This window comes from Polypterus senegalus, chromosome 6, assembly GCF_016835505.1.
Source record: "Polypterus senegalus isolate Bchr_013 chromosome 6, ASM1683550v1, whole genome shotgun sequence".
NCBI classification, from domain to species: domain Eukaryota; kingdom Metazoa; phylum Chordata; class Cladistia; order Polypteriformes; family Polypteridae; genus Polypterus; species Polypterus senegalus.
Window position 1 is genome coordinate 87,348,242 of NC_053159.1, and position 22,128 is coordinate 87,370,369.

The 22,128-nt window shown below is 37.1% G+C and overlaps 1 protein-coding gene across 1 annotated transcript in view; it reads right to left on the reverse strand.

Annotated features, from left to right (window-relative positions):
• Positions 1 to 22,128, reverse strand: part of LOC120531252 (contactin-associated protein-like 5) — a 558,720-nt gene that overhangs the window by 35,760 nt on the left and 500,832 nt on the right. Inside the window, exon 20 of the mRNA XM_039756501.1 lies at positions 7,194 to 7,327. Coding sequence (XP_039612435.1) covers positions 7,194 to 7,327 — 134 coding nt within the window. The remainder of the gene's footprint in view (positions 1 to 7,193; positions 7,328 to 22,128) is intronic.

Here is a 22,128-nt window from a genome sequence, read left to right on the forward strand (position 1 = left end):
TATATAAGGTCCCACAGTTGACAGTTCATGTCAGAGCACAAACCAAGCCTGAAGTCAAAGGAATTGTCTGTAGACCTCTGAGACAGGATTGTCTCGAGGCACAAATCTAGGGAAGGTTACAGAAAAACTTTCTGCTGTTGAAGGTCCCAATGAGCACAGTGGCCTCCATCATCCGTAAGTGGAAGAAGTTTGAAACCACCAGGACTCTTCCTAGAGCTGGCTGGCCATCTAAACTGTGCCTTAGTCAGGGAGGTGACCAAGAACCCGATGGTCATTCTATCAGAGCTCCAGAGGTCCTCTGTGGAGAGAGGAGAACCTTCCAGAAGGACAACCATTTCTGCAGCAATCCACCAATCAGGCCTGTATGGTAGAGTGACCAGACGGAAGCTATTCCTTAGTAAAAGGCACATGGCAGCCCTCCTGGAGTTTGTCAAAAGGCACCTGAAGGACTCTCGTACCATGAGAAACAAAATCCTCTGGTCTGATGAAACAAAGATTGAACACTTTGGTGTGAATGCCAGGTATCACGTTTGGAGGAAACCAGGCACCGCTCATCACCAGGCCAATACCATCCCTACAGTGAAGCATGGTGGTGGCAGCATCATGCTGTGGGGATGTTTTCAGTGGCAGGAACTGGAAGACTAGTCAGGATAAAGGGAAAGATGACTGCAGCAATGTACAGAGACATCCTGGATGAAAACCTGCTCCAGAGCGCTCGACCTCAGACTGGGGCGACGGTTCATCTTTCAGCAGGACAACTCTAAGCACACAGCCAAGATATCAAAGGAGTGGCTTCAGGACAACTCTGTGAATGTCCTTGAGTGGCCCAGCCAGAGCCCAGACTTGAATCCGATTGAACATCTCTGGAGAGATCTTAAAATGGCTGTGCACCGACGCTTCCCATTCAACCCGATGGAGCTTGAGAGGTGCTGCAAAGAGGAATGGGCGAAACTGGCCAAGGATAGGTGTGCCAAGCTTGTGGCATCATATTCAAAAAGACTTGAGGCTGTAATTGCTGCCCAAGGTGCATCAACAAAGTATTAAGCAAAGGTTGTGAATACTTACAGTATGTACATGTGATTTCTCAGTTTTTTTATTTTTAATAAATTTGCAAAAACCTCAAGTAAACTTTTTTCACGTTGTCATTATGGGGTGTTATGTGTAGAATTCTGAGGAAAAAAATTAATTTAATCCATTTTGGCATAAGGCTGTAACATAACAAAATGTGGAAAAAGTGATGTGCTGTGAATACTTTCTGGATACACTGTATAATGCAATAGAGTAACAGAAAAATGACTTACTTCCAAAGAAATGTTCCATTACATAAAAAGAACAGTCAGCAGAATTGGGCCTTGTCTGCAGGTGACCGCTAGAGGTTTAAAGCACCTACAGTCCTGAGCTGAATGACCTCTGGAGTCAGAGGAGAGCTTGGAAGCAAGGCTGTCTAGTGGGAGAAAGAAGTCACGAATTGAAGGCTAGAAGAAGGGTGAGGGGTTTTGGTGTGGTTAATAATTACCATACCATGCCATCATCCAAGCTTGCTTATTTTTGAGCTGGGTCACAGGGGGCTGGAGCTTATCACGGCAAGCATAGGACAACACAAGACAGGAACAGTCCCTGGACAGAATGTCAGCTTGCAGGCACAGTTGTGCACCCCACACTCACTAGGGTCCAATTTAGCCAGCCCACCTAATCTACGTATCTTTGGGCTGTGGGAGAAAACTGGAGCACCCAGAGGAAACAAATGGAGACATGGGGAGAACACACAAACTCTATATAGGCAGGACCTAGGATGCAAAACCTGGGGCCTAATGTATAAACAATGTGTATGCACAAAAATGATGCATACTCCCATTCCCACGCTTATATCGTGATGTATGAAAACTAAACTTGGCGTAAAGCCACACACATTCTCATGGCAGCCTTCCCCCTTGCATACACACTTTTCTGTTCGGTTTTGCAAACTGGCAGCACCCAGCGTCCAAACAGTGTTACTGTTTCAGTGTGGTCTTCCTTTTTTCAGATTTGCACAAGTGATGCAGGATTTATCAAATATATCAAAATTAACTGCATATCTTTTACAAATTTAATTCACTTTATTGTAATCATTCTGGTGAGCTGGCCACAATCTGTTTCAACTTCTCCAATCCGGGAAACACCTCACAGACTTTCCTGCAGGAACCTCAAAGCTCAGAAAAAGTTTTAACCCATGAATTATAGATGTACTCAATCAGTCCACCAAGTGTTTCCAGTAGAACTGCTTGTACTTATATTTACAATGATCTCACTGTAAACTTGCACTACAACTGTAATATTGCACAACCTGAGCCACTTTATGAACCATTTTCACTATCTGCACTATATGTACTGTTGTAATTATGCTTTCATATTGTATATATGTCATTATTTTTATCGTATTATTATTATTGTTATTTTATCAATTTATAGGACACTAAGTTTCTGGAGGATTTGCATACTGAATCTCATTGTACCATACAATGACAATAAAGAAATTCAGATCAATGTAATAGAAGAGAAAGTATATTTACAGATGATGATGAGTGGCTTTTAAGTTGCTATGTGCTTTTAGAATACTAGGATGTATACTTGATAACATTTTATGATGAAATCCATTAAAGTATGCATATTAAATTTTACAGATAAATTGTTAACTTCATTTAAATAATGTAAACTGTTAATAATTAAACAGCTGAGGGCGCAGTTGCGCAGGTAGGCGGCTTCCCTGCGCTAACCAAAACCGATGTACGTACTTATTTCGGTGGTATGACGCCACTGTCGGCTGCCATATTGAACTTTCCAACGTCACTAATTCTCCAACTTCCCGTGTAGGTAGAAGGCTGAAATTTGGCAGGCTCATTCCTTACAGCTTACTAACAAAAGTTAAGCAGGTTCCATTTCGAAATTCTACGCGTAACGGTCATAACGGTCAACAACGTCCGCCATGTTGAACTTTCTTATTCATGGCCCCATCTTCACGAAATTTGGTAGGCGGTTTACCTGCGCTAACCGAAACCAATGTACATACTTTTTTCGGTGGTATGATGCCACTGTCAGCCGCCATATTGAACTTTCCAACGTCACTAATTCTCCAACTTCCCGTGTAGGTAGAAGGCTGAAATTTGGCAGGCTCATTCCTTACAGCTTACTAACAAAAGTTAAGCAGGTTCCATTTCGAAATTCTACGCGTAACGGTCATAACGGTCAACAACGTCCGCCATGTTGAACTTTCTTATTCATGGCCCCATCTTCACGAAATTTGGTAGGTGGTTTACCTGCGCTAACCGAAACCAATGTACATACTTTTTTTGGTGGTATGATGCCACTGTCAGCCGCCATATTGAACTTTCCAACGTCACTAATTTTCCAACTTCCTGTGTAGGTAGAAGGCTGAAATTTGGCAGGCTCATTCCTTACAACTTACTAACAAAAGTTAGGCAGGTTTCATTTCAAAATTCTATGCGTAACGGTCATAACGGTTGACAACGTTCGCCATGTTGAACTTTCTTATTTATGGCCCCATCTTCATGAAATTTGGTAGGTGGCTTCCCTGTGCTAACCAAAACCGATGTACGTACTTATTTCGGTGGTATGACGCCACTGTCAGCCTCCATATTGAACTTTCCAACGTCACTAATTCTCCAACTTCCCATGTAGGTAGAAAGCTGCCCCCATCTTCACGAAATTTTGTAGGCGGCTTCCCTGCGCTAACCGATACCAATGTATGTACTTATTTCGGTGGTATGACGCCACTGTCAGCCTCCATATTGAACTTTCCAACGTCACTAATTCTCCAACTTTCCATGTAGGTCGACGGCTGAAATTTGGCAGGCTCATTCCTTACAGCTTACTTACAAAAGTTAAGTAGGTTTCATTTCGAAATTCTACGCGTAACGGTCGATAACGGTCGACAATGTCCGCGATTATAGTTATTGCGTAGGTATTTTACATTTCCTTTACATTGTTCAGATACCCATTTCCTTTATCGTTCCAACGTACCCCCATTAACATGTCTATCGAGATGATCACCATCGATCAAAGAACTGTCACTTACCGAGTGGTTTCCATGCCTAGAGATGCCGCCTGCCTTTTCCATTCTCTTTGTTACATATTGCACGGCCATATCAGGCTCAGTCTTGATATCCGGAGGAACATTGTGTGTTATGTATTGAATGACTGGGACAAGTTCAAGGTGTAGACTGATGGCGGTACAGGAGATAATTATACTACACAGGGGCACTATAAGAGTGAAATGCTTAAGCTCTTCACCTATGGTTCTGCATGTGAGTTGATGGCTGCGGCTGAATTGTTCGGTTGTTGCTTTCAAGTGTACTGAAATGGCCAAATATTTTACAGCTTTGGACAACCGCCAATGCCTCTTAAACATCTTAGATTCACAGGTGACGATTTCAGTAGTGGACACTTTGATGTTTATGAATGTTTAAACTCTCAAAAGCTGGATGTGAAGTTATCGATGAAACCGGTTGTATGCTTACAACGCTTGAAAGATGCCGAATGTCACTTCAACACAAGTCCTGCAAATACTGTCGTAATTAAAACAAACCATGAAACTCAAACCGATTATGACAGCAGCAATCCAAGTTGTGAGATTTGAAACAAGATTACTTTTCACATGGTCAACTGTACGTTGCATGCTCAAGAGTAAGCTCAGCGCACAGCTTGGTCATATTCATATTACAACCGGAGGGCTGAACTCACAATTTGGTATACAAAGAGATCCTTAACAAATAATTATTGGTAAATTTTTTCCTCAGTTTAAAAAGGTTTAATTTTCTTCTTAATAAAAATTTTAAGGCAGTACTTCGCCGCTGCGAAGCGCGGGTATTTTGCTAGTGACTAAGTAAACTACAAGATTAAAGTGGAAATTTTAAGATTAAAGTCAACATTTTGACCTTTTTTCTTCACTGTGTCCCTACTTTTTTTTCTCTATGCTCTAATATGCTTCCGTATGATACTCAGACAGTGTCATGTGACTTGCATTTTCACTTTGACATTGACATCTGACCACTTCTTTTTTATTTTGGGCACTGTGCAACTTTCTGAACTTGAACTTTTCAGTGTTGTTTCATCAAGTTCCTTCTGTTGCTCAAACCAATGCCTAAGCCACCAAAAAGTATGTTTTTACTTGCCTACATTTCACTGAGTAGGGTCTCCACTTCGCATTTGATGAAATGCTTCTTTTTATATGTGCTTTTGCCATTGCCTCTTAACAAAAGATTCAACTGAAAGAACTATTGATATTGATTTACATTTTCAAACATGCAAAATTCTGGGAGGAATCATGTGGGACGGCAGGTGAGTGCACATGCGTTATATTTCACGCTGATTGGGATTTATGGAGTGGAAGTGCGTGGAAGTTGACTTAAGCACAGTTTTGCGCATTTGAATTTTTTTGTGCTTACACACATTTCCACCTTTGTACATATGACATGTTTTAGTGTGAATTCTGCGCATGCTGTTATACATGAAGCCCCTGGTCTCCTTACTACAAATCTTAACTGTTTCTGTGATATTTCGGATGGATTGCATTTCTGATTGAACAGCTTTTTTAAATCTTAAACTTTTGTTATACTAAAACCGATGTTTCACTGTCATATTATGAAACTTCTGCAATGCATAGAGTTGGAATGATTAACGCCTACTAAAACAAAAAAATAGTTCTTTGGTGGCACATGGGAGGTGAACATGTGGGGAGGCTATCAGCCTACACAGACAGAGGCTGAAAACTGTGGAAGAAGGTGCAGTGGGACAACAGCTGTCTTGTATTTATTATGTTTTTCTTGGAAATCCTGATTTTTTGTGTTTATCCTTCCCTTGTGTATTTCTCTTTTTGAAATTGAAACACATTTATTATATATTATAATGTATTCTAATGTAGATACTGGAACTACTCTCCACCTGGAGATATATTAGGATTGTTTCACAATATACTACACAGCAAGAAATCAAGATATGAACTGTTTATTGGGTTGTATATAATTTTTGCACTTCATCATTATTATAAAGTTACTACATATGAAAAGAGTTAACTTGCACTGCTTTTTGGGAAAATGCCAAACCTTTGTCCTGACTTAAGAAAAAATAAAGTTAGCATTAAGCATTTTAAAAGGACAGTACTATGACTACCTCTGCTATATATTGAGTAAAATACAGCAATCACAGGGAACTGGAACTTTCTCTGCCTGCATACCATGCAAAATAAGAGCCACATTTCGAATGGAGAGTCATCATACTAAGATGTACACTTTGTCATACAGGATAAGGTTAGAGAAACTCATCAACTTAACACGCATGCTTCTGAGATGTAAGAGGACAAAAGAAGATTTATTGAAAACCAATACAAACATGAAAATTAGGGAAGTGTGAGTCAAAAATCATCAGAACACTTGTCTACAAATCAATGCTGCTATGTTACATTATCTAGAATTTGTCATAATTAGTTCATTGTCAAGATGGTGCACATTCTTTTCTGTGTTCACATTGTAAATTAGGTGTTGCTGTGAATTTTGATGTTTTTCAATTTTTTTGTATCGTCTTAAGTTCTTTCTCCACATAATGCATTTGTTTTATTTTGTTTGTTTCCATTATTTGTATACTTTTTGATTTCTTTACATATTTCTACCAGTTCTGTCACCATATTTGTTTATTATCAGGTGGCTCCACTTTGTACTCCCATCCTTAGGACTGCTCCTGTGTTGTTAAGAGCGTGTCCTCGAATGTTGTGACATGCTGTTTACAGCATGAGCTCACTTACCTATCCATGTTCGCAGATTCCTAAACCTTTTTTTTCTTACCTGATTGTCGACCTTTTGTTTTTGAACCTTTTGACTCCAACTCTTTCTGGCGTTATGGTTTTGATTGCAGTGCTTGTGATCTCTCATTATTCCACTATTTTCCATGCTTTGGCTACATCTTATATAATAAATATTAACGTACTTTCAGTTTAGTGTTGTAGGCATAAGAAGGCTTTTACCAAGATCTTTTTTTATGACATGTTTATTGCCTTTAAGGTTTATTCCTATACAAATATGACCAATAATAGTACAGTATTCCACTGAATACAGGAATACTGTAACCCAATTTACTACAAGCACTGGTTTCCACTGGTCACAGACTTAATGAAGGATTAATTCAATTACACTTTTTTAGCTTACCTGTACATAAATGTCTCTGCCTTCTCGGTTAATCTGAACTTGGTGAACCTGTGCATTTGCCAGGTTGACGGTGTTTGTAAAAAAGATGTCTGGCTCCTTCAGTTTATTTAGTCTGTACCAGATCTGCAAGCTCCCTGTTTACAGAAGAAAGGAAAATGACTGAGTTAGAATGCATAGGAACTAAATGCAGAGTTTGGACTATAATATTATTTAGTCATAGCACTTAACTCTAATGTTGAGCTCATATACATAGAGATTTAGAAAAAGAATCTATAGTTTGATGAAAGGAGCTGCCACAAAATAAATGAGGTCCCACTGAGAGGGGACATTGGCTTGCAACATGCTGTTTCACAGTTCTGTAAGTATTAAGCAATTTCAGAAATCTAAGAGCTTCATATTTTCTTGATAAAATTGTGGCCAGTGTGCAATATACAAATCATGCTGATATCCAATTTTTTTGAGAAGGAAAAGAAAGTATGTGTTCAAAAATTAAGCCTAGTTAGAGTCAACCCACAAATAGTATCATGAGCTCAGCTCAGCTCAAAATAACTAACATTTTCTAAATTATCAGCATGAGTGAGGAAGAGTATGTAAAAGAATGTGCTCTTCAGTTATGACGGGAGATGGTTTCTGTCTTAAACTGAAACCCAAACACTGCACTTGCTACCCAGCTATATTCTTTATTATCACTTTGAACATCACAATGAGAATTATGTGAATCTGCAGGCAGAATTATGATCATAGTATAAGCAAGGCAACCACATTTATAAGCACACACTCTGGATACTGAACTATCCTTAACATTACTGCAAAATTGACTTTTGAAATTCCAATGTGCTTCGCTTTATTACATCTTCAGCAATTCATTCAGCATGTCTTTGGGGTATGGAAAAGTTTTCAGATTTCTCCATCCATAAGGAAAACATATTTAAAAATGTTGAAATAAAATAGTGGATTGATATTTGTCATAATGTTTAAGGAGAATTTGGTTCTATGCAAAGTGGAAATACATTAATCATGAGAAAGGAATATCAAACAAGCCACTGAAAGATTTACGTTTTTAATTATTTTTCATAAAATTGATCTATTGCTTTTCATTTAACTAGTGTTGGTTACACAATCTGATTAAGGTGAGAAAAGCCATGACATGGTGAGTTAGTGGCAATGATGCTGCCTGCCATGTCCTGCCCTTTACCAGTAAAGACAGTAGCTTTGTCAAAGTCTCAATTAGACAATTTTTAATGGTGCTGTAGAGAAATTAAGAGTAAACAATAAGCAAGAGGAAGATGTGGAGAAAGAGGAAAATAAATATCAGTATATAAGTATAATAGAAAGTAAATTACTGAATATCTGATTTGTTACTACTGTAGAGAGTCATTGAAATTTTTGGAAAATACAGAAATAAAAATTAATTTAGCTTTTATAAATGTGGTGAAAAATCTCAAAATGTAATATTATACTTTAATGGTGTAGATCTGAGTGTGAATAACATTTATAGTAATACAAACATTAGCGTGGCAAATTCTGGTAACGTAGAACTGTGCATTGTAATGAACAGTACATGAGGGCAGGCATGTGCATGGCTGTTGATTCTGACTATTTACAGGAACGGCTTATTTTTAACTTAGTGTCAATTTTTAATAGTTTGAGTGCTCATTTGAATTTATTTGAGAAGGTGGTGTGCTTTTTTTCCTGAATGATTATCATCTCACTAACTGGGATTGGGGACGTAATGTCAATTGCACAGAATACCAACAACCACTGTAAAACTTTCCATGTTCAGAAAAGGTGATGTTAAAAACGTACACATTCTAGTATGAAAATTATTACTACATGTATAATATTTACAGGTTTAAAAGTATTACAGTCTCAGCAAATCTTTTTTTAATGGTCCATTTTGTTTTCACTATGTGCGCACTGTAAACTTGACATTTAAGAACACAAATGCAGGCATTACTTTGGTATTTCCATAAGGCATTTCATGAAAGCTGACTCTATATAAAATAAAAACATACAAACCAATAGGTTCATATTATGACCATTTGACCCCCTCATTCCTAATTAACAGAACCTTCCTACCTGTGGTGAAAACAAACCCTGATAGTAGTTTAAAATTAGGGGCACACAACTCCCTTTATTGTTGGGGGTCTCCTGTTTCTAACACTCACAGGATAATTAAAGATAGAGGCTGTAGAATTACAATGAGGAATGAATGAACATAAAATTTGCATTCAAGCATACAAAATCCATCAGAAATAAACTATCTACAAATAAATATGCTGTTAATTAATGGTGAATGAGTAACTATTGAGAGGTGCCTGTAATTCTAGTGAGGAGCAAAGTGATACGGCAGACTATATAAAGGAAGTAAGAAAGACACCAAGTCAAAAGACTGAAAATGTGTGGCTGAAGTGCTGAAATGTAAAATCAACGTAAAATTAAGCAGTTTAATAGAAAAAAACAAGCCTATATGTAAACTTATATTGCTGTTAAGAATTTCAGTTACTTTATTCAAACTTACAGAAGCTCTGCAAGTATGCACGTAGAATCACTACACACACTCTGCTGACTGCTAGTAAAAGGGACATGATGGGCTTGTTAGTGCCTCAATGTTTAAAATCCTGGCATGTTCTCTTAATCCGCAGGCTAGGTGAATTTGGGTTACTGGTAACCATGGCATGTATAGTACAACTCTCACCCTTCTCTCATGTTCAAATACTTACCTCATGCCATGTTTTCAGTTAATTGAATGTAATAGTTAACTTGCTTGTTACTTCAAACTAGGCCATTTTTAACTGTCAGTTGATATCACTAAAAATTATCAAGAACAGCCATTTGGTAAAACACTTCCTACACATTTCCAATACTTTTTCATTGCATCAATTTATGATATTTTACATCCAATTTTGGGGGTAGAATTTTCATGCCACAATACCCTAATCAACTGTTTCACCAGTCTCATTATAATTCAGTTGAATTCAAATAAATATAGATAGATAGATACTTTATTAATCCCAAGGGGAAATTCACATACTCCAGTAGCAGCATACATAAAGAACAATATTAAATTAAAGAGTGATAAAAATGCAGGTAAAACAGACAGTAACTTTGTATAATGTTAACGTCTACCCCCCCAGGTGAAACTGAAAATTCGCATAGTGTGGGGGAAGAACGATCTTCTCAGTCTGTCAGTGGAGCAGGACAGTGACAGCAGTCTGTCGCTGAAGCTGCTCCTCTGTCTGGAGATGATCCTGTTCAGTGGATGGAGTGGATTCTCCATGACTGACAGGAGCTTGCTCAGCACCCGTCGCTCTGCCATGGATGTCAAACTGTCCAGCTCCGTGTTTACAATAGAGCCTGCCTTCCTCACCAGTTTGTCCAGCCGTGAGGCACCCTTCTTCTTTATGCTGCCTCCCCAGCCCACCACCGCGTAGAAGAGGGTGCTCGCCACAACCGTCTGATAGAACATCTACAGCATCTTATTGCAGATGTTGAAAGACACCAGCCTTCTAAGAAAGTATAGTTGGCTCTGTCCTTTCTTACTCAAAGCATCAGTATTGACATCACTTTCCTTTGATTTGAACCATGATAATAACTTGACACATGTCTAAAGAAATTTTCAAATTCCTCCTATTTTCACCAACGGGTCAGTAGTAATAAAGATGCAGCTTGTACCCAACTATACTGAACCAGTCTAAATGTAAGGAATATCAAGAGGCAGGAAATATACAAATTGAATATATTTTAGGTACTTATAGATTATACTACTCATTGTCCTTCTGTATCACTGTTATGAAGTTTATTTTAAGAGATGCAAACTATTAATTTTGGGGAACCGGTGAATCGAAGCCAGTCCGTCACCAGTGTAAGAAGTATCTCATAAACAAAGCCTAAACAGCAACTAGAAATCAAAAGCCAAGAATCGAAAACAAATTCAAAAATCCTAAGTACACCATTAGATTTGTTCATCTTTTCTCTCATAAGTTAAACTGTACTCTAGGTGAAGTGTACCACCATCTTAAATAGTGGGGAATGTGACAAGCTCACGTGCTGTGTATTGTTCAAACATTGTGACTAGCAACAGATGTTGCTTCTAAAAATAACATACAGTGCTCATAAAAATAACATACAAAGTGGAGGCAACTGGATAAAAATTATCTTCAAAAACGCGCCAAAATGACCTCTGAAAATAACAAAAACTACACATTGTAATGAAAAATTAATTTTACTCAAAAAATTATACATATTGATTCCATTATGTTACAAACAGTAGCAAAATTTTTCTACAATGGTGGTGTTCACTAGAATCTGATAAAGTAAAACCTTTATGGATGTTTCAGTTGGCTCAGTCAGTTTACTTCCTCAACTAAGACACCTTATATAACCAGAGAAGCGATTTTCAAACTCCATGGACAGTGAAAAGCTTGACAGTTTAAAACATTTACATTAAAGTCACACTCATTTACTAATTAATAGATGAAAACTTGCTGTAGTTCCTACTCAGGACTTGAGGTCACTGTCACATATTGTGTTTCTTTTGGTAATGTTCACAATTGTGAAAGGATCATTAAAAGTACCAAAAGAAGCACAAATCAACCATTCATTATTTCATGGGCCACTGATTACAAACCATGCCATTAAAATGCATTAGAAGATAAATGCTGGGAAGTGTCTGAAAAAATTGAAAATGCAAATGTTATGTAATGGCATGAATTAATGTGTATTTTATGTTTTATTGTTGTTATATTCAGCTATTTTTGTAACTATTGTCTGTGCCTCGGTTCCACCTTTATTGTAGGTGAAGCCCTAGGAGGCAGGGCCACCCAAATTTCACTGCTGCTAGGTCCTCCCCTCTCCCTTTTTCTGGAGCTACAATGAGAGACCAGTGGATATTTGCACTTGTTTGCAGTTCTTTGTGAATATTTATATTTTCTTTGGAATCTCCTGGTTTTGACTTCTTACTTTGGTCTTTTGGAATCTGATTACTGAATTGTGTATTGGGTGTTATTTGCTGTATGGTTGTCTTTTAGGCAAACTGTTTTTGCTCTTTTGAGCATTTTCTTGTATTTTTCTGTTAATAAATGTATACATCTAGAATAATTTTTGTTTGCCTTTTTGTCCAGAAGCAAGGGTTTATGAACATACTCTCTCCTGTGGGTGTTTAGCTATCTTTTGAGACATTTTGTGTTTTAAGCTGGATTGGGTTAGTCTCCTGGCCAGCACTGTGGCTATATTTAGGGGGCCTTATCCACATTTTGTCTTGTTTGTGAGTCCACTTCACAACAGTAAAACATTTACACAAGTGTAGATGAATATTAACAACTGATAAATATTATAGTGGATAGAGGAGTAAGATAAAAAATAAAATAATCCATTAAATGTTCAATGTAAGAGGCAACAGAGAACAAGTGAATTTTTGAAACTTGTGACAAGACCTTTGTCAAATATTGTCAAATGGAGATCACTGATACTAGGAAAGTACTACCTGAGTTGGATTAAACAGGTTTGATTACAGACATGATGATGATACAGACAGGTTGGACAATGTGGTTTCACCACATCAGCAACTGAAATACAACTTCTCAGACTGTATGAAAGCACAAGGTAATTCTTAATTAAAAAAAAAACACCTCTACTATTGCTTGCCTCTGAAAAAAATGTAAGTATAATATAAATACATTTCTGAATTTAACATAACATTTTCAAACCCAGCTAAATAAGTTCAAGGTCACTGGGGACTGAAGCCAGTGCAGACAAAACTAGGGAATCCATTCCCAGGCTCCTGATTACTGGGAGCCCGGGATTCCCAGACATTTTTCATTCCTGCATTACCGGGAATGAAACTGTTGTAATTCCCGGGAAACCGGGAACGGCCAAGCTCGCATATATAGCGTGTAAAAGTGTAAAAATCGATCAAGAAATAACAGAGTTATAGTTGAAAATAATTAAGTGGCATGGTTTTTTGGCCCATGGTGTAGTGTGTTGCTCATTAATTCAGTCAAGAAAAGACCAGCAGCAGTCAGTCTCCCGGCTCCCACTAAGACTGAGCACAGTGGACTGGGAGGAGTCCGCACTCTGCAGCTCACAAATGCCGGGACGGTGCAGACTTCATTGACGTCTGTAAGACAACAGCTTTGAACAGCAACTTGAAATTGCAATGCGTCAGTCTGTTGCATCTGCATTATCTGTGCCAAGAAACTTGCCATCACAGAATGATGACAAGAAACTGGATGCATCAGTAAAAGCTGAAATGGCGGAGCAACGGCAAGCGCGGCCATTGTTTAGAACAAGTGTATCAGTATTTGATGACTGTGCCGCCTACTTCAGTGGAGGCAGAGCATGCTTTCTCAATGGCTGGCTTACTCTGCACGAATGTGTGCTCTCGCCTGGACGACCACACGCTGGACACGTTGTGCTTTCTAAGCTCTTATTACCGCAACTAACTAGATACATGCACTTATATGACAGCATGAACTGCTTGTAGATAAGGTTAGCCTTTTACTGGTGTCAACATATTCCAGTAGTTTTATTAAAAATGCGTGATGCCCGTGCACTATATCATCCCTGGGTGCCTGGGATTCCTGGGAATGACATGCGTGATTCCTGAATTCCCGGAAATGGATTCCCTAGACAAAACTACTACTATCAGTAGAGAGCCCAGCAAAAGGCAACAGTCCATCACAGTCCACATTAACACTCACAAAGGCCAGTTTAGAAATGGTAACCTATTCTGCACTTCTTTGGGGATGTAGTAGGAATACCAGAGTACACAAAAGAAAACCCATAAGCAGTTAAGTTCAATCAACATTCAAGATGTCACCGTGGTCAATGTATTCAAGCTTTAAAAGTATAACATATTGTTTAATATATGTTATATATTTTATTGTTGTTCATTATTATACTACATTATTTAATTTTCCTTTTCATTACACATTATTGCTTTTTGTTTTCATTAATATGTTTTACCAGTTTATGAGAAAGTATTTCTTGGACTCTGTCAGTAGAAACGCTAAGAAAGTTCTTTGTTCCCCAGAGATTTCTAGCATTAGGGGGAAGTGAATCTCCTAGTTAAACACTTTGGTTCATGGTACCAAAAAAATACTGTCTTAAAGTTATAAGAAGTGTCACCATACTCAGACACATGAAAACTCTACAACCACAGGACCCCGAACACACTGGAGCACCACAACACTTGACTTGCTTAACCCTGGGACTTTTAAATTGCACTCTTCTGTTATCTTTCACCCTTCAAATTTCTGCACCCTCCAACAGCATCTGTAGAAGATAATGGCTGGAGCTACTTAGTTAACAGAAGGAGACAGAGAGAAAGTCCTGACTGTTACAGCAGCATTTACTCTGCCATTATTCAACGGGTGTCTCCTAGCACAGTCTGTTTCAGACATGACAATACTATTAAAACTACTACTACTAATGTCACCTACAGCCTACACAACAAAATTCCTAGTGTTAAAATTTTGATTTTAGTGTTCAAAGCATCATAGTGTTTTATTTTCATTAATATTCAGTAAGAATTCACTCCTCTCAAAGTAACATAGACTCCGTCCACCAAGTTAATTTTCAGTGTAATGCATCTCTTCACAGACCTGTGGGGTAAACTAGACATCTAGGAAATTGACCCCATTTTGGAATTGTAGGGTGTGCAGGTTTGTGGAAACAAGGTGGTAATTTGGTTTATTTCTTTCTGGCTTCAACACTTTTGACTGGTATAATTTTTCATAAAAATTTGTTCCAGAAAGTTTGGACATACAAAAAATGTATCCGCTTTATTTAAATTCATTTCAAATCTCGGCACACATACTGTTACAGAGTTAAAAATTAGCTGTCCTAAACTTATGCTATGATAGCATGGCAATTTGCTAAGCATACCATTTTGTGTTTATAATATTAAAGTTAAATCTGTCCTTTGTTTAGTTATATGCTATTTCTGATACTTTAGTGGCTTGCATTAATAATGTTTGGCATTTTTAGGATGTGAATATCTTGTTATTGTGTATGCTTGAGGCAGCTCATGTTGTCACTATATATTCTTATTGTACCACTGAAAAGATGATGCTACTCTCAGAAATGGAGCAGTTATTAGTTTGAAATAGCTGGCTTGTTAAATGTTTCTAAGGTTTTGAGATTTTGTGATAGTACCGACTTTTAAATCTTCTACTTCTTTTTCTTCTTTCTGCTGCTCCCATTAGGGGTCACCACAGCGGATCATCTTTTTCCATAATAGCGCCAACTTTCAAATTTGACCAGTAATTTGAGTTATTAAAATTCTGAGTGTTTTGCCTTTTGATTTCAAATAAAGTATTAATTAATACAAATGTACATTGTGAGTGTGTTGAAGCGGTATATACTGACACAGGAAGAAGTGTTTTTGTTTCGAGGCAGGGAAACAGTTCATGAGCCTGGCACAAGACAATGAGAACTTCAGTTTTATGATTTGAAAAGACTGCTTTCATTTATCACTAATGTAGCTGATTCAGTGTAGTCCGGTTTTAAATAAGTTAAACAGGTCAAATACAATATATTGCCCACGATGACTTTTGCTGTGTTTTTTGACTAATCTTTTATGTTCAGAATTCTTAATGATTTTATATTCCTCAACACTCATAAAATATATAAAGCTCAGTGGGAGCCTCTTTCTCAGAATTCCTTTGTGATTGAGTCCATTTGAAATTGTTAAGAAGTGATGAACACAAAGGTAGCTTTTGAAACAGGAAGGACCGATTTACATGTTTATTTTCAAGTCAAATAGAAATTCAATATCAGCAGTAACCCTGCAATACACATTATGGATGACACAGTGGCTGAAGATGAAGGAGATATCTTCAGTGAACTGTTAGAAGAGAAGTCTGACATTACAGTATATGGAGACTTAGCGATGGTGCTGCACTTTCAGGTAAAATTAAAACAAGTTAGATCACTGCATTAGTAAAGTTTTCTGAACTTTGATTTGTCAAATGGTGTTTTAATCTTTAAAAAAATACTGTCTTATGAAGTACCACTGGTGTAAGAACAAATTAGTGCTTTCTTCACAACTTTAATTCCAGCACATTTTTTTCATAATTTTAGATATCAAAAGACATTTCAATTTAATGTTAACCAGTAAGAGTGACTGACTGCATGATTTAATATCAGCAAGTAGCACGACATTCTAATTCTGCATTTAGTAAGCTGTTGTGGCCTATCCCTTACTTATTACTGGTTTGGTACACCAAAGTTAAATACTTTGACGTGAATACAAACTGGGGAAGTGTTAGACACTGTAAATGTTAAAATAATCAAAGCATCTCTATATATATAAAATCCAACGTCTGTCTGTCTGTCCACTTTTCATGAGAGAACTACTTAATGTGTTTTTTTTCTATAATTTGCTTGAACATTCCGATTGATTTTGAAACCTCTCACTGCGCTAAATATCATATTTGGCTTGCAATTCTGATTTATTTGCGCAAATCTGAGAGATATGCGACGGGCTGAGGGGAGGGGGACGGGGCCCTCCTCACTCAGGCGCCAGCCTCAGGGTGTATCTTACATTCTCTTAGCTGTCGATCGAGAGAACTACTTAACGGATTTAGATTGGGTTTTTTTCTAGAATTTGCTTGAACATTCCGGCTGATTTTGCGCTAACAATCATAGTTCACTTGCAGGAGCTATATATTTGCGCTAATCTGAGACAGAGACAGAGAAGTTGGTCTACTTCTGTGTTTTGAAGCGTAACTTGCTTCTGCTTAACTAGCAATACCTTTTTGTTTATTGATTTTTAAAGTTTCTTCTGTTTCCCTACTATGTGCGCGGGGCCGTGGGGAACTGCTAATTCATAATAAAAGTGCTTAAAACAATTTTGCTTGTTTAGAATAAATTAATTTTGCAAGTGAAATAAATATTTTTGTTCATTAAAAAATGCCAGATCTAACTGAAGCGCATTTGAATTAAACAAATATAGATTTCTTAAGTTCGATCTACTGCTACAGTTTGTAAATCGGCATTCCTGATTGAGGTAAACAAACACTGTGACTTTTAGCCTATGCTAATGTAACAAATGCCAAGCAAAAAAACAGATTTGTTTCTACTATCTTGATGCTTAGATACAACTTTCCCTCATTTAAAGGCAAGTTAACAGCCTACCATTATAATGTCAAAAGTGGTGGCTTAGTTGTAGGAATTAAATTTCCAGGTTAGTTAGTAAAATAATTTTTTTTTCCTGTTCTATCTTATACTGCCATTATTCCTGTTTCTTTTATAAGAATCCCCTGTATAGTATTCGTCATCTACAGACACAAAATCCATCTCATCTGACAGTGAGGGTGCATCTCAAACACCTAAAAAAGCACAAATTGAGAATGATTCTACTTAAGCAAAAGAGGTATTTGCAATAAAATATAATTGTGTTGTTAGTTAATACATCTGTGGTAATGTAATTTGGGAAGTAGTTCAATAAGTAGTATGTAAGTATGCAAAGACTAAATAGTCACACATTTAAAAAAAATTATATATGCAAGAGTCTGTTTTCTATTTCAGATGCTGCAGTTTCATCACATTTTGTGAATTTATTTCACAGCTTGTCGAAGACATCCTACAACAGAAGCCAGGTGGTGACAAGATATTACAAGAAAATAGTGAAAGTGGCACAATTACAGACAAAACACATCGACAACTGGTTAACATTCTAGTTATAGTCATGATTGAAAAGCGTGGGTATGTAGAAACTATGTTCAATTTTATTTTTCTAAATCAATTACTTTTCTGCAATTGCTTTCAATAAGGAATTTAATGTACTATTCACTTATGTTGCCATCATATATTTTACTATATAAAGAGTTTTGTATTAAGGAGTTATGTAGTCATTCTATTTAATTTTCTGTTAACTTTTTATTTTTAAATTTTATTTTTTAACATTTTCTTTCATCAGTATGTGATGACAGATTTTAAATTACTTTTTTGTGTTACCTTTCAAGGAATGTTCCTCCAAAGGATATGAGTACAGAATGCATTAGGTGTCATAACACTGTTCTCTTCGCTGAAAGACCCCTATTCAAGAAAAGGTTATGCACGTCTGTCTCTCTATATATCAAACTGTTTGGATAGCATCTGTAAATTGACACATTTTGTGGTTTACATCACTTTAGTAATGTCTAATTACACCATTTGTATCATTGCACAGTTTTTAACAGTTGTCAGGCAATTTATAGGTGCCTCAATATTAATTTATCAACTTAATGGGGCGAAAAATGGATAAACACAATGGTCCAAAACATTAGCTTAAATTTTCCAGATAGTTATGTTTGCATTCACTTTTTAAAAGATTAAAAGAATCACATAAAAATAGAACATTTGCAGCATTCGTCGTAAAGCACAGTAAGAAGTTTACTGTACTTCATATACGTGGGTGAGTCAAAAATTATCTGCACTCCGGTTATATTAAAACATCTGTTGGCAGTCTTATCAGTGCTTTCTGTACGAGGTCCGTCTCCCCAGTCACTGATGTGCAGGTTAGACCACGTTATGTTAGATCATTTGTAACTGTGGTGTGAAAAATAATGGCTGCCCCACTTGTGATTTGCACAAAAGAAGAACAATGTGCAATGATTCATTTTTTGTGGTCTGAGGGTGTGCCTGGTGCCGATATTGAACGAATACTTTGTGCACACTATGGAGAAAGTGTTTTGTTGCAAAAAAGTGTGCACAAATGGATAGAGAAGTTCAAGGAAGGTTGCACAAGTGTCAGCCATGAAGAAGGAGCTGGACGTCCACCCACATCCATGACTGATGACAACTTTGAGCGTGTACGTGAAGTGATTCTGTTGAATAGATGAGTAACAGTAGATGATGTGGCAAATCAACCATGGCTCTGCCTGTACAATAATCCAAGACAGACTTACGAGGACGAAGATTCACATCTGATGAAGAGTTGAGACAGCAGTGCATTCGTGCCTTGCAGCTCAGCCTAAAACATTTTTAATGAAGTAATACAAAAGCCTGTTGACAGATGGACAAAGTGTATTGAAAGCAGGGTGATGATGTCGAAAAATATTGTATTTGTCTTTTCTGAAAGTAGATTAAAATAAATTATGTATCTGTCTTTTCTGAAAGTTGATTAAAATAAATTCTACAGGCGGAGTTTGGATACTTTTTGACTCACCCTCGTACAATAAATATATACATGTGTGAAAATTTCACCAAATTAACAAATCCATAAAGGTTTTCAAAACATAATGGCTTAAACTGTTTAGGGTGTGAGAATGTTACATTTTTAAAATTTTATGCTGTGTTCCTTTTCTGTTTTCAGGAGCATTTCTATGAGGAAGAAAGTAACACAGGGTACATAGCATGGTGCTTACAAAGAACTCTGCACAAAATATTCTACAGGAGCATTGACATTCGAGGAAGAGACGGTTCAGAAAGTAAGGGGCCACAAACTGAATGTTCATTTAACACGCCTGCGGATCAGCTAGAAGGTAACAGCTGTAGAGAGACAATTTCCTTATTTTGCAGGCCCAAGTTTTGTCAAAGATGAGATCAACCTTCAAGTACAGGCAACAATTAATCCATGGTGTACAGAAGACGACTACAACACTTGCAATGTTCCCAAGGTTTCTGGATGTGAAAGGCACTGTAAGTTTATTAATCCAATATATAACCTATGAGAAAACTTACACTTTTATATTTGACCTCATATTTTTGTACTTTACTGTATATATCTTTAAGGTTGTGACTATATACTCATATTTATTATTTCTTTGTGATGCATGGTTTAACATAATCTTGTCATTGCCTTAAAACAAAATTTAAAAATAGTATATACTCCTATGACCATGGATATGTTGAGAGAAAAAAATCACCAAACACCATCCAATTTTGAACAGTCATTATGCTTGATCCACAGTATTTCTTTGATTTTTGGGGATATTGTTGATGAAGGAAATGAATACTGGAAACTATTACTTCTTTGTTACAAATCATAAATATACATTTTCTTCCCAGTAATTATGGAGGGTATGACCATTTACCTCAAGCACCTTATTTTTGAACATTACAAGCTCTTTAAAGAGCTGTACCCATAGCACAACTTGATTCACAAACACCGTTTCATGACCCATTACCCATACTGCATCAGAAAGGTTGGACCGTGGCTTTACATATGGGCAATGAGGTTTGAAGCAAAACATGATTTTATTTTAAAACCTACTTAAGAATTATAAAAATAGTACCAAGTCTTTAGCAAAGAAACATTAGTTGGCCATTGGGAACTATCACGGGGAAGCACTTTCATTTACGAATATTGAATGTGGGCCTCTGAAAACTCTTCATGTGTCTGTGAGTGATTGCAGAATTCCTTTGTGATTAATTGGGTAGCATAGTTGAGGAGGCATCCTGGGTCACATGTTCAAGAACAGATCATCACCTAGGCCGAGGAGTTTGCAACAATGTGGAGGAAGATATGCCAGTGTGTTGTTAAATTAGAAAGATAACTGTTTATAATGATCATTATGTGACTGCGGTAAATGTTTTGAGGACTATCTGTTTTTCAGAGCATCTTCGTTTCTTTTATGTCTTAAAAATAGGGAGAAGAGTGTGTCCATTTTTAAAACTGATTTTTAAAAACCATTTGCCCTTCAAACTTCTTATGGAACACACAGTGACAATATTTATATTGTGCCTTTACATGTCTTTGTTTAAGACAAAGTTATTGTTGTTCTCATTTATTAAACCTTCAGATGTCTTTGATATTTTTGTTAACTGGCAGAGTTATTATAGTGTTGTAATTTTTCAACGTTGCTCATAGAAATGTACAAATAAGTACATTTGATTTCATTTACAAATACACACTTGAATAATAGATCATTTTCTTATGTATTTATTGTGTGAAATATTTGCAAAATTTTATTACTGTTTTCAAAATATTTCACACAATAAATACATATTTGGATGAATCCAAATCAAAATCAATCCTGTGTTTTGTTTCTTTTCTTTGTAAAACTGTTTAATTTTGGAAATTGCAAACATATTCTGTAGCAGGACCAAATTAATGTTAAACTCCTTTACTTGACAATGGTATGAATAAAATGAAAGTATGCAATGTCACCATTTTACAAGTTCACTGAGTGTCAAAATACCCAGTGTTAGTGTTAAAATTAGACAATTGGTAGAGCGAAATAAAACCTAGGAAAGTGTACATTTGTAGACAGCTGTGTGAAAAATATACACTGGATCAGACTATGCGTTTAAATGTGCAGTGGTTATTTATAAACTGGGAAGTGTTCAAAATTCACACTAAAAGGTAGCAAAATACACATGGAGATGATTTACAGTGGACCACTTGTCCACTGCTGGGTAGTCTGACATTAACATCAGGAGTGGGCAGGAGGAGGAGTACAGAAAGTTAATCAAAGACTTTGTTAAATGGTGCGACTCAAACCACTTACACCTTAACACCAGCAAGACCAAGGAGCTGATGGTGGATTTTAGGAGGCCCCGGCCCCTCATGGACCCTGTGATCATCAGAGGTGACTGTGTGCAGAGGGTGCAGACCTATAAATATCTGGGAGTGCAGATGGATGACAAATTGGACTGGACTGCCAATACTGATGCTCTATGTAAGAAAGGTCAGAGCAGACTATACTTTCTGAGAAGGTTGGCATCCTTCAACATCTGCAGTAAGATGCTGCAGATGTTCTACCAGACGTTTGTGGCGAGTGCCCTCTTCTAAGCGGTGGTGTGCTGGGGTGGCAGCATAAAGATGAAAGACGCCTCACGCCTGCACAAACTTGTTAAGAAGGCAGGCTGTATTGTAGGAGTAAAGTTGGACAGTTTAACATCTGTGGCAGAGCGACGGGCATTAAGCAAACTCCTGTCAATCATGAATAATCCACTGCATCCACTTAACAGTGTCATCTCCAGGCAGAGGAGTAGCTTCAGTGAC